The sequence below is a fragment of the Pituophis catenifer genome, unplaced genomic scaffold, assembly GCF_029215685.1.
Source record: "Pituophis catenifer annectens isolate HBS135680 unplaced genomic scaffold, rPitCat1.0.hap2 SCAF_4, whole genome shotgun sequence".
NCBI lineage: Eukaryota > Metazoa > Chordata > Lepidosauria > Squamata > Colubridae > Pituophis > Pituophis catenifer.
This window is the reverse complement of record NW_027256884.1, coordinates 105338589-105353600: the sequence shown is the minus strand read 5'-3', so window position 1 is coordinate 105353600 and position 15012 is coordinate 105338589. Positions and strand designations below refer to the sequence as shown.

General features: G+C 35.2%; 1 protein-coding gene and 1 non-coding gene across 3 annotated transcripts in view; both read right to left on the bottom strand.

Moving 5' to 3' along the window:
• Window positions 1-2153: 2153 nt before the first annotated feature.
• On the bottom strand, window positions 2154-2260 carry LOC139317297 (U6 spliceosomal RNA). The gene has a single exon (XR_011600434.1). It is a non-coding gene; the product is annotated as a U6 spliceosomal RNA (small nuclear RNA).
• A 6492-nt stretch (window positions 2261-8752) lies between these two features.
• The window catches only part of DCLK1 (doublecortin like kinase 1), a 157800-nt gene continuing 151540 nt past the window's right edge, over window positions 8753-15012 (bottom strand). The window contains exon 16 of one of the 2 annotated variants that reach the window (XM_070943850.1): window positions 8753-8945. In XM_070943850.1, the coding sequence (XP_070799951.1) occupies window positions 8781-8945 (165 nt within the window). In that variant the 3' untranslated portion in view covers window positions 8753-8780. The remainder of the gene's footprint in view (window positions 8946-15012) is intronic. The other variant, XM_070943852.1, reaches the window with a different exon arrangement.

Sequence of the window (15012 nt, the reverse complement as noted above, 5' to 3'; positions counted from 1 at the left end):
TTACTAGAAATAAAAACAGTTCAGAGATTCAAGTCTGGCAAATAATTGTGAAACATTTCCCTTTTATGCCAACCTTGACTATGTAATAGCCATCAGCTGATTGTGGGCTTTTATTACCTAAGAATGGATTTTTATCCTATTTTACTTTGTGTCTATGGAGCTTCTCAGTCATCCAGGTCATGGTTGTTCCAAAGATCTTTTTCAAGAGGCAACTAGACTTTCTGGTTTAATCAGAAAGTCCAGTTGCCTCTTGAAAAAAGCACCTTTGGGACTCTTTTACTTTGCTTTCAAGAATAAGCCTTGCCTTGATTATTGAGAATGTGATGTACTCAGCTTTCTCGTCCTTTTTACCAATCGAGATTTGGAATAAATGGATACTGTATGCCAGGGACATAAAACTCACATCATCACAGTGGTGTCACATGATGTATCTGGACTCCCCCCCCTTCACTAAACTGGGTGTGGGTGTGGCCAGCGTGTGACACATTTGGTCCACGAGCCGGGAGTTTGACAGCCCTGCTGTATGCTGAAGTCTCAATGTGAAACACACAAAAAAGGAAAAACATAGAAAACAGATTCTTTTGTCTTAAAATCATTTGTGCTTAAAACCAGCATACTTTTAGTAGGGAATGCACAGGAAAAAGAAAATTAAGTGATCTTTGTTCTAGAACTAATTATTTTAGTGGAACAGTTCTTTGCCAATGCTAGAAACACTTCAACCGTTTCATAGCTCATTTCTCACTTATCACTGCATAAAAATATTGCACAAAAAATCCTTTGCGGCATTGGATTTTTATTTATATTTTTGCCACTGAAAAGCAGTGGTTGTCAATTGTTTTACAGCAAGAATTGGAAGGCACTATTTAAACAGCTTGAAGTCCAGCAAGAGTCAGCAGGAGAGGTCCTCTTAATGATGCCATCACTATTTGAGACCTGCCTAAAAGATGGATTTACTTTCTGAGATCCATTTCATAGAATTACTGAATTGTGGAATAGGAAGGAACCATATATACAACTAGTTTAGTCTTCTGCAATATGCAGAAAAACCAATTAAACTATGCTTAAGAGCTACGCAGATAGCCCTTTTAAACAAATATTTCAGAGATGGAAAATTCATAACTCTATAGATAAATTTCCCCACTATTAAACAGATTATCAGGAATTTTTTCATGATGTTTAAAGAAAATCTAGGTAGTTATAATATTATTTCTGTAGCAAAGGAAAACAATTCCTGTCCATTTTCCGTACAGGAAATTTTATGTACCTGAATATTGATATCACGTCTCCCTTCAGACATGTTTTCTCAGATTGAATATTTCAGTTTCTCCTTCTGTTCTAATAGTACATGTCCTAAGTTCCTGTATCATTTTTGCTGACCACTTCTGAACCAATATTGTTCTGAAATATGCGATACTCAGTAGTGTATACAGTAATCCAGGTCTGGTCTCATTAGTACATAATTTTCTCCTATGTTGCATCCAACAACAGAATATATTCTGTTGGCATTTGCATTCTTTTTGCATTCGGCATAGTAATTATGGTTGTGCCTTTTTAATTTCTAATGCTTTCAATATAGGTTTTTTTAACCTATTTTAATACTATTTAAGAATGATTTTTTTAAAAAATAGTATTAAAATAGGTAAAAAAATCCTATTCCTTGAATGCCTATGAATGGGGTTATTAGACTATCAAGTCATAACCCTGCTCAGTGCAATAAACCAAAATAAATAATCCTTGGCAAATGGATATATATCCAGCAAAAGACAGTTCACCATCTCATTTCATAAGTGATTGAATTACAGTTATTATTAGGATGATTTTCCTGACTTTGACCTAAAATCTGACTCTCTGATATTTAAAATTATTATTCTGTAGCCTGCATTTTGGGATAACAGGAAATAACTTTTATTTTTCTATTATTTGATATTACTTTAGTGCCTGAAAATAAAAAAAAAATTTTTTTTGTTAATATTCTCAAGTCTATACATTATCTAACTGAAATCTTACATCTTTACTTTCTTTCTTTGCTGCAGTTCTAGCTTCTCCGATACTTTCTTAAAATATGGCACACTGACACATAATTGAGTGTCACCAATGGGAATTAATTCTTCCCATCTCTGTAGTTATTATTTTTTAGTTATTTAATTTTTTTTATAAATATAAAAAGCTTCATGAATTACCATGTCATCTTTGTTCAGGGTTCATGCTAATCTTCCCTATATCGTTCCAATTTTAGTATATGTGCTGCTGAAGTGAGCACCATGTTTAAAAATCTTTTTGTCTAGTCTATCAAAATAATCTTGAATTGTCTGTCTGTTTTATGGAACTTTAGCTATCCCACACTATTTTGAGTCACCTGCAAAGCTGACAAATATTTCCCTTCACTTCTGTTTTACTTGCTAATGAAAATGTGGCACAGGACCAAACCTTGAGGCATTCCACTCCAGTCTGGATAATTTTCAAGCCAGCTGTGGAACTATTTAATGGATATCTCATTCAACTCAGTAGTTTGCAAAATCAGAATGCCATGGCTACCCCCAACATACTTTCTGAAGTCAAAATATATTGCCACTGTAGAAAAGTGTATGCCATAGTAGAAAAAAATATCTTAATTAAAAAATGAAATCAGATTGTAGCAAGATTTTTTCTTTAAAAACCCACATTGCCTTCTGATTGTGATCACACTATGTTCAAGGTACTTAGACATTTAACACTTTATGATCTAGTCTGGAATTTTCTAGTACCTATTGTTAGAAGGAAAAATCCAGGAACTGGTGAGAGATTATGGTTCCAGATTTGCTTTCTCCCTACCTTTTTAAAAATAAGGACATTTGTTGTCCTACACTTGAGAAACACTTTGTCTATTTTCTAGAATTTCTTGAGGACAATATTATTAACAAGGTGAGAAAGTATTTTTCTAAGATGTATAAAGGTATGTCAAATGTAAGTTGGAAGTGTAAAAATGAAAAAGGAACCTTTTGTCATCTATGATGGACATGTGACAAAACAAAAAAAATGTTTGGGTTAGGATTCATATCTTAATATAGAAAATCCTGAAAAGGGAGATAAATATGAAATCAGAACTTTTCCTCTTGGGCCTAATGGAAAAAGAATTGGACAAAAAAATTGGAACTTTGTGACTATATATGTTAACAGCAGCAAGATTACTGTATGCACAAAAATGGAAGGACACGTTGATTCCTACTATAGAAGAATGGTTGCAAAAGTTGACGGAGTTGGCTGAAATGACATTGACTACTCTGCTTAAAGAAAAGAACATAAGTGCTTTTGTTTCCACATGGAAACCATTTCTGAACTTCATGCTTGACGTGGAAAATAATGAAACTTTGATTCTGAGTTTTACAGATTAGAGTGATAGACTTTTGTAGCAGTGACTGGTTCATACTATTACGGTAAAACAAAAAGTTGTGATTTGTTGTTAATGCCTTATTCTATTGTAACCAATAGAGTCGGAAGTCAATGCTTCTTTTTCTTTCCCTACCCTTCCTCACTTTTCTTTGCCCTTTCCCCTTCCCTCTTCCTGTCCTCTTATTTGCTTTTGTATTTTGTATTTTATAATACCTTATAACCCAATAAAAACGTACATGGAAAAAACAAGGTGAGAAAGTATTTGTAAAAGAGCTGGACTTTACCACAGGGGTCTCCAACCTTGACAACTTTAAGGCTTGTGGACTTCAACTCCAGAATTCCTCAGCAAGCCAAAATTGCCAAGGTTGGAGACTCCTGCTTTATAGAGTTTGCCTTTCAACAAATATTGTGAAAATTTAAGTCTCCCATAATTTACTCTTGGATCTTGGAAAGACCTGCAATTTGCTTTTGGAAGGCATCAGCCACATACCTTGATGGGTGGCTCAGATGAATAGAAAAGTGAAAAATAAATTGATAAAACAAATACATTTGGGGAACACATTTTTTTAAAAAGGTCCAAATTACTTAAGAAAAGAGACTTGGTTATAAATATTTTATTGCTGGAAAAAAATCAATGTTTGTTAATGGGATTTAACTTTAAAGAGTATTCAAAATTTCTGTTCATGGAGATGTCCTTTTTAAAAATCTGATATGCCTTCTCGTTTTAAAATATTGCAATGCAATATTTTTTTATTCTGCAAATCTTTTTAAAAATTACCACTTAATTCAACTGTCTTTAGAAGCCAGATCCTATATACTATTAGATAACTCATAAAATTATAGGATTTACTGCAATTAACTCAGCATTACAGTACTACGAGCATGCATTAAGATGTATAATTACAGAATGCAAGAGTATCTCAAGGAATTTACACCAAATAATACTCAAAACTACAAAGGAGAGAACTTTCTTGGGTGTTGGATCCCACTTATGAAATCTATCCCCAGAGTCTGCATAGTATCTTTGTTGCCTTTCCAGTCCAAGTCATTTTTCATTTTATTAAAAAGCTTTAATAATTTTAACTTAGTTTTTGATTTTGAGTGACAAAATTATACAGCAATAACAACTTTGTTTTATATTATCTTTTCCGTAATTCACTTTATTGTTCTTTTCACTTTTATAGTTTTAATAGCCTTGGAAGATTAGGGTTTACAATCAAGTTTGGTACTGCTAAATTTTGGGTAAATTGATTGTTTTCCTTGATATTTAATTTAATCTAATTTAATTTAATTTAATATTTAAATTTATATACCGCCCTTCTCCCGAAGGACTCAGGGCGGTGAACAGCCAGAAGTAAAAAACATCAAATACAAAATTTAAAAACAATTTAAAAATAAATTAAACATTTTGGCCTAACAGTTAAAATCCCCCATTAAAAATCTAAATTAAAATACACAATTGGAGACATTAGGCCAGCCCGACTTGATGAAATAAAAAGGTTTTGAGGGCCTGACGGAAAGTACGTAAGTCCAGAATTGTCCGTATCTCCGGGGGGAGCTCATTCCAGAGGGCAGGTGCTCCCACAGAGAAAGCTCTCCCCCTGGGGGCCGCCAGTTGGCATTGTTTGGCTGACGGCACCCGGAGGAGCCCCTCTCTGTGGGGGCGTACTGGCCGGTGGGAGGGTTTCGGTGGCAGAAGGCAGTCCCATTGAGCGCTCTAAAGGTGGTCACCAACACCTTGAATCGCACCCGGAGGACTACCGGGAGCCAGTGCAGCTCACACAGGAGAGGTGTTATATGGGAGCGCCATGATGCTCCCATAATTACCCATGCGGCTGCATTCTGGACCAGTTGGAGCCTCCGGGTGCTCTTCAAGGGGAACCCCGTGTAGTGGGGCTCCCAGCGGCTTCACATAAATGTTGAACAGAAGGGGCAAGAGGACCAACTCCTGCAGCACCCCACGTACAAGGCGCCTCGGGGTGGACCTCTGCCCCCCGTCAACACAAACTGCGACCAGTCAGAGAGGAAGGAGGAGAACCACCGCAACATGGTACCCCCCACCCCTAACCCCTCCAACCGGCGCAGCATGATACCATGGTTGATGGTATCAAAAGCCGCTGAGAGATCTAACAGGACCAGGACAGAGGAACAGCCCCTGTCCCGAGCCTTCCAGAGATCATCAACCAATGGTGACCAATGTCATTTCTGTGCTGTGCCTAGGCCTGAAGCCCAACTGGAATGGATCGAGATAGACTGCTTCATCCAGGTACTGGGGAAACTGTCGCAGCACCACACTCTCAACAACCTTCGCCAGAAAGCGAAGGTTGGAGACTGGACGATAATTTGCTAAAACAGCCAGGTCCAGGGAGAGCTTCTTGAGGAGGGGCCTCACCACCTCTTTCAAGGCGGCAGGAAAGTAGTCCTCTCTCAAAGAAGCGTTAACAACCCCCTGGAGCCAGCCTCCAACCTCCCGGGAAGCCAGAACCAACCAGGAGGGACATAGGTCCAATAAACAGGTGGCCACGCTAAGTCTACCCAGAATCCTGTCCACGTCTTCAGGGGTCACTGGGTCAAACTCCTCCCAGATAATGCTCTCAAGACCTGTCTCTGTCACCCCACCTGTATCCACCCAGTCAGAGTCCAGGCCTTCCCGAATTTGAGTGACTTTGTCATGCAGATACTGCACAAAATCTTCAGCCCTGCTCCCGGATGGAGCACGACACGGTCCAAAGCTCCAGCGGCCACCCTATCCCAGGCGGCCACCAAGTCTTCAGCCGGGTCATGAGCCAGAGCCTCAGGGAAAGCTCCGTTGGAACCTATCAGGATCCATCAGGCACCTGGGGCGGAACCACCTAGTCAGTTCTACCTCCCTGTGGCAGGGTGTAGCGGTTTGAAGGTCCAGTTGAAGGAGAGAATGGTCAGACCATGACAAGGGTTTAATCACTACATATAGCCAAAGCTTGGGAAAGGATCAAATTAGATGCATCAAAAATTGATACTGGGAATCAAGAAACATCTAAATTAAACATACAATCATCAGAAAGAGGAGAGAATTCCAGATATTTTTAACTGATAATTATCCAATAAGCAATTATTTCTTGTTACATTGTTGTAATTTATGAAAATTTTAATACAAGAAGTAATTGTGATAAAGAAAAAAAAATTAAAGAATGTTAGGAGTAAGAGTGATATTTCCCACATTAGTAAAACATGATAGCGATAGCACTTAGACTTATATACTGCTTCACAGTGCTTTACAACCCTTTCTAAGCGGTTTACCAAGTCAGCATATTGCCCCTAATATTTTGGGTCCTCATTTTACCGACCTTGGAAGGATGGAAGAATCTGATTGTTTGCCTTCTGGGGAGAATGTATAATACAAGCTGTTTAAACAATGTAGATTCACATATAGTTTAAGCACAGAGATTATCCATGAGTCAGTTGCAAATTTTCACACCTTCTGCTGCTATAAATTGAAAAAGCAGTAACATCATGGCTTGCACATGCCTATCTAACTGATTTATATTTATGCAAGTTGTTCATTTGTAGTTTTAAAAAAATCTCCTTAAAATTAAGCAATGAAAAATGCAATGGTGTAATGGTTAAGGTGGTGGCCTAGAAAGCAGGATATTTTAGGTCTAGTTTTGCCTTGGTCTTGAAAACCGTTTGGGTAACTTTGGGTTGGTTACTTTGTCTCAGCCAATTCACCTCACAGGATTGTTGTTGTGGAAAAATAGGGGGGAATTGCATATGACAAGGAAGGATAAAAATATATTTTAAAAGATGTGCAGGAATTGCTCTATTTTAAAATAAAATATTTTCCATAATAAAGCAATACATTAATAAATGTACAACAGCCCTTACTTTTCCAATTATTTTTGTATCTGAAATGGAAAAGAAACTCTACATGTAAAATTTTAATACTCTATATTTGTGCTCAAGATTTGTTAATAACACTTGGAAAAGCATAACTGAAAAATGAAACTTTTTTTTTATTATTCAACTCAAGTTATGGGTGAATGGACCATTTTACAATAATATTACAATTTGAAACCAAAACTATAAAAAGATGCTTAATGTAATTTAAATGTGTTTTTGAAACACTGATGGAACATTTCTTCGCAGATTTTTTTTAATCCCAGTCTCATACACACACAGTCTCACTAAATTCTGGTAAATATATTTTTACAAACACATTAGGTGAGTAATTGCTAATCATGTAATTTTCAAAACAACAGTTATTTATGTTTGGAATTTCAAGACCTTTCCTTGATTTACAGTTTCAGTAGAATGAATTGTTCTTCTTTCAAAGCATTGTGAAGAGAGAATAAGTATATAGTTAACATTTCAATAATATTCACAGAAGAATTCATAGTATGTAAAAATTGATTGTGTTTATTGCTGCCTCCTAAACATGTCTGTTGTCTGCACCTGTACATGTGAGCATAGCACATTCTTTCAACTATACCTCCAGAAACTGCGATATATTTCAATATACAAATGGTGGACTGAAGGCAATAATTTTGAGATTATTGCCACATCATCCACAATAGTTTGATTTCAGACAGTTCTACTGCCTATGAAATGATTTAAAGAAGTAGAACACATGTTAAGATTGTTAGAATTTTGAATAAGAAACAGTAAAGAATGGGATGCACATTTCTTAGCAAAATTTAGGAGCCATCGATATTTTTTGGAATCCAGATAGGATACATCTTCTTCTTGACCTTTAAAACAATCCACAAGATTCTAACCAATGTCCATGTCTATTAAGTGGGGGGGGTTGTCCCCCTGCATAAGAACATAAAACAAGTTCTATAAAGATCATAGTGTGTATTTTATGATTATGGAGCACTTAAGTCAGATTACTAAATACCTGTAGGAAAAATAAGTGTCGATAAAGCCCTCATTTTGGCTTGACAAAATTAAAATTAAACACTCAGAGGGTTAACTTATGCTTAAATTACACATAATAGCTCCTACCTCAATTGATGAAAACATTCATTGCTGTTATCCCCATTTGAAAATTATATATATATTTATATTTATATGTATATCTCAAAATAGCCTTAACCCTTTGAGGATCATATTAGCAGCAAATCACAATCTAGACTAGGCTTCCCCAATCTGGTACTCTTCAAATGTGAAATGGGAATGCTTGGAACTTCTGGAAGGACAGTCCCACCACATCTGTGGGTGTCAGGCTGCAGAAGGCTAGTCTAGACAGAAAACAAAGACCATCTCATTCATATAGGAAACTATTGTAATAAAGATACCATAAAACTCCTTTTTGGCATCTTTGTCAAGGAGCTGATACAGACAAAAATCAAATGGAAAAATTGCACATGGTTTCAAGAATTGTAGTCAAAATCTCAAAGGGTTAAGCCAAGACTTTCAACAGAAGTGATGTATTAAAAGGGTGAATTGGGTGAGCGAACAGTCTCAGATGAACTTGGTGAATAGTCTTCTGATTCAGAGTTGAGTTCAGGAGGTGGTGGCTGTGGCTTAAAGCGTCCCCTCACATCCGGGTTGCGTCTTCGTCGGAAAACCTGCCTCTCCTTATCAAGAGCGGTGGTCTGGCAGGGGCATAAAATGAGAATAGATGAGATTAGGCTGTGCATGAAATAGCAAATCTGACTCTCTTTTTTTCCTCTTTCTCAAAGCAAACCTCAACCCAGGTCAAATTAACCCCACCCCACCCTCCGCAGCCACCAGGTTTGGCTAGTTTTGCAAGCTTTAATCCATTACATGACTCAATTCATATCAAAGTGCATAATCCAACCTATAAAGAGGCAGTGTGATCTCATCAAGCATGTACAGTATGAGTGCATGTCTCTGTATGGATGCCATATGTTAGACTTCTGGAAGCTATTAATATATATATATATATATATATATATATTTGAATAATGGGTTCAGGTTTCAGACAAAATGCAGTCTAACCTGCTTTTTCAAATGAGGTCTCGGTTCTGAATAGAAATTCAATGCAACTTAATCAAATGAGAGAGGTAAATATTTGCCAATGTTCAAAATAGTGAAAGTATCCATTAAGATACACTGCTACAAATATTGGATTTTGATAGAACAATCAGACAAAAGAGAGGTATTCTCAACATGCTTACTCTTTCTAACACTTCATGCCCTCCTTTCTCACTATTCCTCTTTTCCCTTTAACTCAAGCACTTGCTCACACACTACAAAAGCACACAGACCATTTCTCCTTTCCATAAGCCTGCACTAAGCTTTCCTGTTGCTCTTTTTATACCTTTTCCAGCCAAACAAACTACTCTTCCCATTCTCTTCAGATCATATTGGCCATTTCTCAGTGTGAATTAAATTGCCACCAAATTGCCAATGTGAGCTGGAATTTCTTGGGCGACAGGTTTAGTACTCATTTTCTAGATCATTTCAGCTAGATTCTCCTCATTACTATCTAGTTAGTGATTTAGTGATTTAGACATAGACACAGAGAGACTTTTGGAAACACTTAAACTATATGAACAGAAATTCAAGTAATTATTTAATTACTTGATGTAATGGACCTAATAAGCATGTTTTTAATTTTCAGAGTCAGTCCAAGTTTTGTTAATTTGGGATGTCTTTAAACATCATGTAAATTTCCTGCAGTTCCTGGAAATGGGCCTGAGAGTTACTCTCTAAACTATAAATACTCACTATAGTAAATCAAAACTACTCTTCAAAACTACTGGAAAAAACCAATAAAGCTAAGTGTTGTCAGAGATGTTGGAAAGACTATTATGATGGACTGATATGAATAAGAGTTTATTGTACTTCAAAAGATATATCAGTACTTCCTGAGACATTCATAATTGTTTTTTGTTGAAAAGCTACCAGTTATACAGTGACACAGAAACACAGTTATACCCTGAGCATTTTTGAGAACAAGATTAAAACTAAATCTATCAGGTTAATGCAGGTTAGTATTATAGCAGTCTATGTTTTAAAATAATGCAGTCAAGGTCCCAAAATCTAATAAAAGCAGAAGATGGACAAAGTTTATAAAGCAAATGGACTCAGTTAAACTAAATTGTTCCACTAATAGTTTTATAGTTAGAATATTTAAGGTACAGATAGAAAGTGGCAATAAAAGTTCATCTTTGGATCTTGGGGGGAAAAGACAATACTAAACTCCAACTGCTATCGTTTGCCAAAAGTTCTTTGTTTACAGTTGGCCCTTGGAAAAGGCCTAAACAGTTTCAAAGTTGTGCTTTAAAACCAACTTTATGATTATATTTTAATAGAAAGCAGAAGACATTTGGAATTATATTCACATTACAGAGATAGAATTTACAGTATATAATTCCCTGTAACAAATGGAGAGAATGGCATACATTACTATTCTATGACATACAGATTTGCATTTAAAATATTTCTCTGCACAAAAGGAGTTCATTTAAAGATTGACTCACATCACATCATTTTTATATTAATCCCAGATTCATGAAAAATTCTTTCTTTTGGCAGGAAAGTCTAAATTAAAATCTCCACTACAATCCAGAATAACACCCTCCTGGTGCAAGGATAAGCAACTTTTGTATTGATTTTAAGGATGAATTAATCCTCATATTTCTATGAGATTGGGGTTCATATTATTTAAATCAAGATCTTTTGCTCTTATGTCTAATTCAACCCTTTGCTCTTCTAGCTATAAAGATTAACAAGGAACCTACACATGAGAACTATAGCAAAATCATTGTCTGTGACACATCCATAATGCAGGAATAGTTTAATTAGTATATTAGTACTAATATGTTAGCAAAAATTATCCTGGTCCCTCTTTAGCATTATTTTGACTTATAACAAGGAGGAGAAGTTTTCTACTTTCTAAGACAAAGGTTGGGATGGTAGAGAATATGAAGCTGTGTATGATGTGTTGGGAGATGTTAGAAGAGAAGGTGTGGAGCAATTACAAATTTCCTTTGGCACTATTAGCTTAAAAGATTGTTTATTCCTGTATAAATCTTAATAAACTAAATTGAAAATTGATCCTGTATTGACCAATCACATGGAAGTGATTGGAAGGCTTCCATGGAAGTGACAGCTATTGAAGTAGATATTTAAACTTCAGATCCACCCCCTATCTTTCTATCTTTGCAAATCATACTTCTTTCCAAGATGTCCATACATCATTTCATATGCTGCCATTTATCTTGAAATTTCTCATTTAGTTTGAGGATGATTTTTTTTTCTTTTTCCTCTTTTCTAAGACCTATTCACTCTTTCTTCATATATTTGTTTTGCAACTTTATTTTCATTCATTCTGTCTTACTTAACAAATATACTTCATCATTCTTACTTTATACTAATAATTCATATTTGTTTTCAATCTGTATTCATTTAGCAGGTTTAACCTTATTTTTGCATTTTTCAACTCACAGACTTAAGTACCCCATTCTGATGATATCCAATGTTTATCCTGATGTATCCAACTCTCACTTCTGCACAATAACACATTTTATTTATAGTCATTTTTGCTTCTAGCATTCAGTCCATGCAACAATTCATATAATTGAAATATGTGTTTTTTCTGCAAGCATCTGGATATTTCAACATTTTTCTACCTTTTTCTACATTCTACCAAAATACATATCATTCTATAACACAAATTCATTTACTTGCTCTAGTTTTTCCATAATTTATGAATAAATTCCTCCATTTTCCTGTTAAGTAAAACCTTATTGGTCTTTGATTCATTAATGATGTCTTCACTGAACTATAAAAATTAGTATTTTCTGTAAAATACAGTACTCAGGTTCTCAGTCACCAACACAGTGTCATATAAATACATATAAAAGTACAGCCCTATTCTTATTCTTCAGTGAGTGTACCTTCAATGTCATCAAGAGTAATCCTTATATGATTATCCATGAATATATTTAACAACTTAAATGGCCTCATACATCCTTGTCAAGATGGTAGAAAAACTAATTACTAACTTGGATAGAAACTGAGGCAAGGAAGGCTAGATTTAATTAGCCTATCCTGTCAGGTGACCTAATGGGGATGATCGGAACTAGGCTATGCATGCCATTTGTGACACTAGTTTAGATTAAACCCTAAATAAATCTAGGCATATTTTCCTATGAGTCAATCATACACTAAACATGTACCCATGTTTAGACCCAACATGCTAAACAATTTTATTTATCTTTCCACAGAATTGCTGTGTGTTTCAAGAAAAAATAGAGAACTAACAATTTCAAGTAACAATTCATGTGCAAAATGTTTACAAAGACAACTAAGAACCTTCTACTGATGTTCTCCAGCATCTAATTGACTTCAGCTATTCTTGAAAATAATAAACAGGGTGAAATCTGATCGTTACTAGATATGACCACCAATAAATCCCACGTCTCGAAGAAGATAGTAGAAAAGCTGTTCCATTATTGTGAAAATATTCCTATAGACACCATAAACTGCATTTCACTTTTTTTTTCTTGCTTGAGGTAAGACTTCCAGAATAAACAGAACATATTATTTTAGAAAGATATGCACTGGCTAATTAGGATCAAGCACAATTTGTTACATTGTTATTAATCTGTAAAGCCCTATCTTCAAGTGTAAGAACAATTCAACTCTTCAGTAAAAGGCAGGAAATAAATCTAACAAAAAAATGAATAATAGCCTCCTAGAGTCTTTTGGAGTAGGGAGACTATAACACACCTAATAAATAAATACCTTGTTTTTACTCCACATATATTTCCATACCAATTAATACTAAATGATCTATAATTGTGCTTCAATACTCGACTGCTGTTATTGAATTTGGCACTTGATACATTTTGACACAAAAATATTGGCCCAGTACTTGTTTGTTTGGTACTTGTGCAGCAAAAGGAAGAAGATGCCTATGGAGAACAGACAGAAAGTCGGCCATGCCAGGGAGGTCATTGCAACAGAAAGCGGAGGGCAGACAGGAAGTCAGCCATGATGGGAAGGTTGCTGACATAGGAAAAGGGACAGACAGGAAGTCCTTCCTGGCTGAAACAAAAGGTCGTGTGGTAAGTTATGTGGTTTGTTTAGTACTTGTGTCTCCTGGAACCAATTAATGACAAATGCCGAGGTACCACTTCATTCCAAATTCCATCAGTATGTTAGATCATATTGACATAAGCAAGATAATAAATCTTGCTTATGTCAATTAATTACTTGATTGACATAATTAATTGATCAATTAATTACTTAGAATAGAAGATACTGTCTATAATACCATAGACAAAGATGGTTCATAAAACTTCCACATTTAAATCTATATAATGTCTTTCTACTAATGTTAAGTTCCAAACATTGTTTCTATCAGCATAGAACTGAATGACAGTTTTCTCACCATTGTTTTTTTTCCTTCTTTTCTTTTGAAAGAAGCAATGTTCCCATTTAAATTCTGGCAGGATATAAAGCTAAGATTTTTTTCCATTTCATTTCACCATATTCATATCTTTCAAATGGGGAACTTAAGGACAGTGATTTGACAAAAACACTTTAGCTTCAAAGGTTGAAGCTCAACATAATATCTTCATAATCTTATTATGATTATACCGTCTACTAGACATATGATAATTCTTTCATTATAAATTAATCAATCCAAATGCTGTTATATAATAGACAAAATATTGTGCTTATCTATAGATTCCCTTACAATATTATTATTAGACATTTGATGATAATGAAAATACAAGTTGCAAGAACTGTTTTTTTAAAAGTATGCACTCATTTCTAATATGTTCCCCCTCCAAAATGAAAATACTAGAATATCCAAGTTAAATTATCATTTATATGTTAAATATATTAAAAAGGATCATGCTGGCTGGGGAATTCTGAGAGTTGAAGTCCACTCATCTGAAAGCTGCAGAGGTTTAGATCTGATCTGTATCAATTGTGACGTGCAGGACATACATGACTGATTGTAACAATATCTTTGTTGGTTATTTGTTGCTGGTTTTCTCTAGAGGACCTTACTTTTTCTTTTTAAAATGCCTTTCATTTCCTCTTTTTAAAAGTTTTCTTCATCTATCTTTATGCTTCATAAAAAGGATAACTCCCAATGTAACATTATTTTTGCTGTCCCAAAGGTGCTTTTTCAGGAGGCAACTGGACTTTCTCGTTTTTCTTTAAAGATGTTTTGCTTCTCATCCAAGAAGTTTCTTCAACTTTGACTGGATGGTGGGTAAAAACAGAGCCGAAGAAGCTTCTTGGATGAGAAGTGAAACATTTGGAAACCTCTCCAAATAATATTTTCTAATATTATGATTATGTATCTTTTTGCATTTTAAATACACAGTGTTCTAAGTAGAGAATTTCAGTTAGTAGATGGGATAAAAAGATTTCCAACCAACATGTGGGTCTGTGTGAAGTCACACCTAAATATTCCTTCTGATATAAAACTGTTATCCCAATTTATTCTTCACATAAAAATGTGGTATACTTAGTAGTATGCAATTTACGATCAATCTATATGTGTCTATGAAGTAGTAAAGCAAAAGTTGAAATGATAGTTACCACAAATACAGTAATTTTCCAAGCAAGTGTGCATTACCAATTTCTAATACATCCAATTAGATAATGCTGATTAAAGATCTAAAATAACCTGATATATAGATACGACCTTGAATACTGACAGAATAG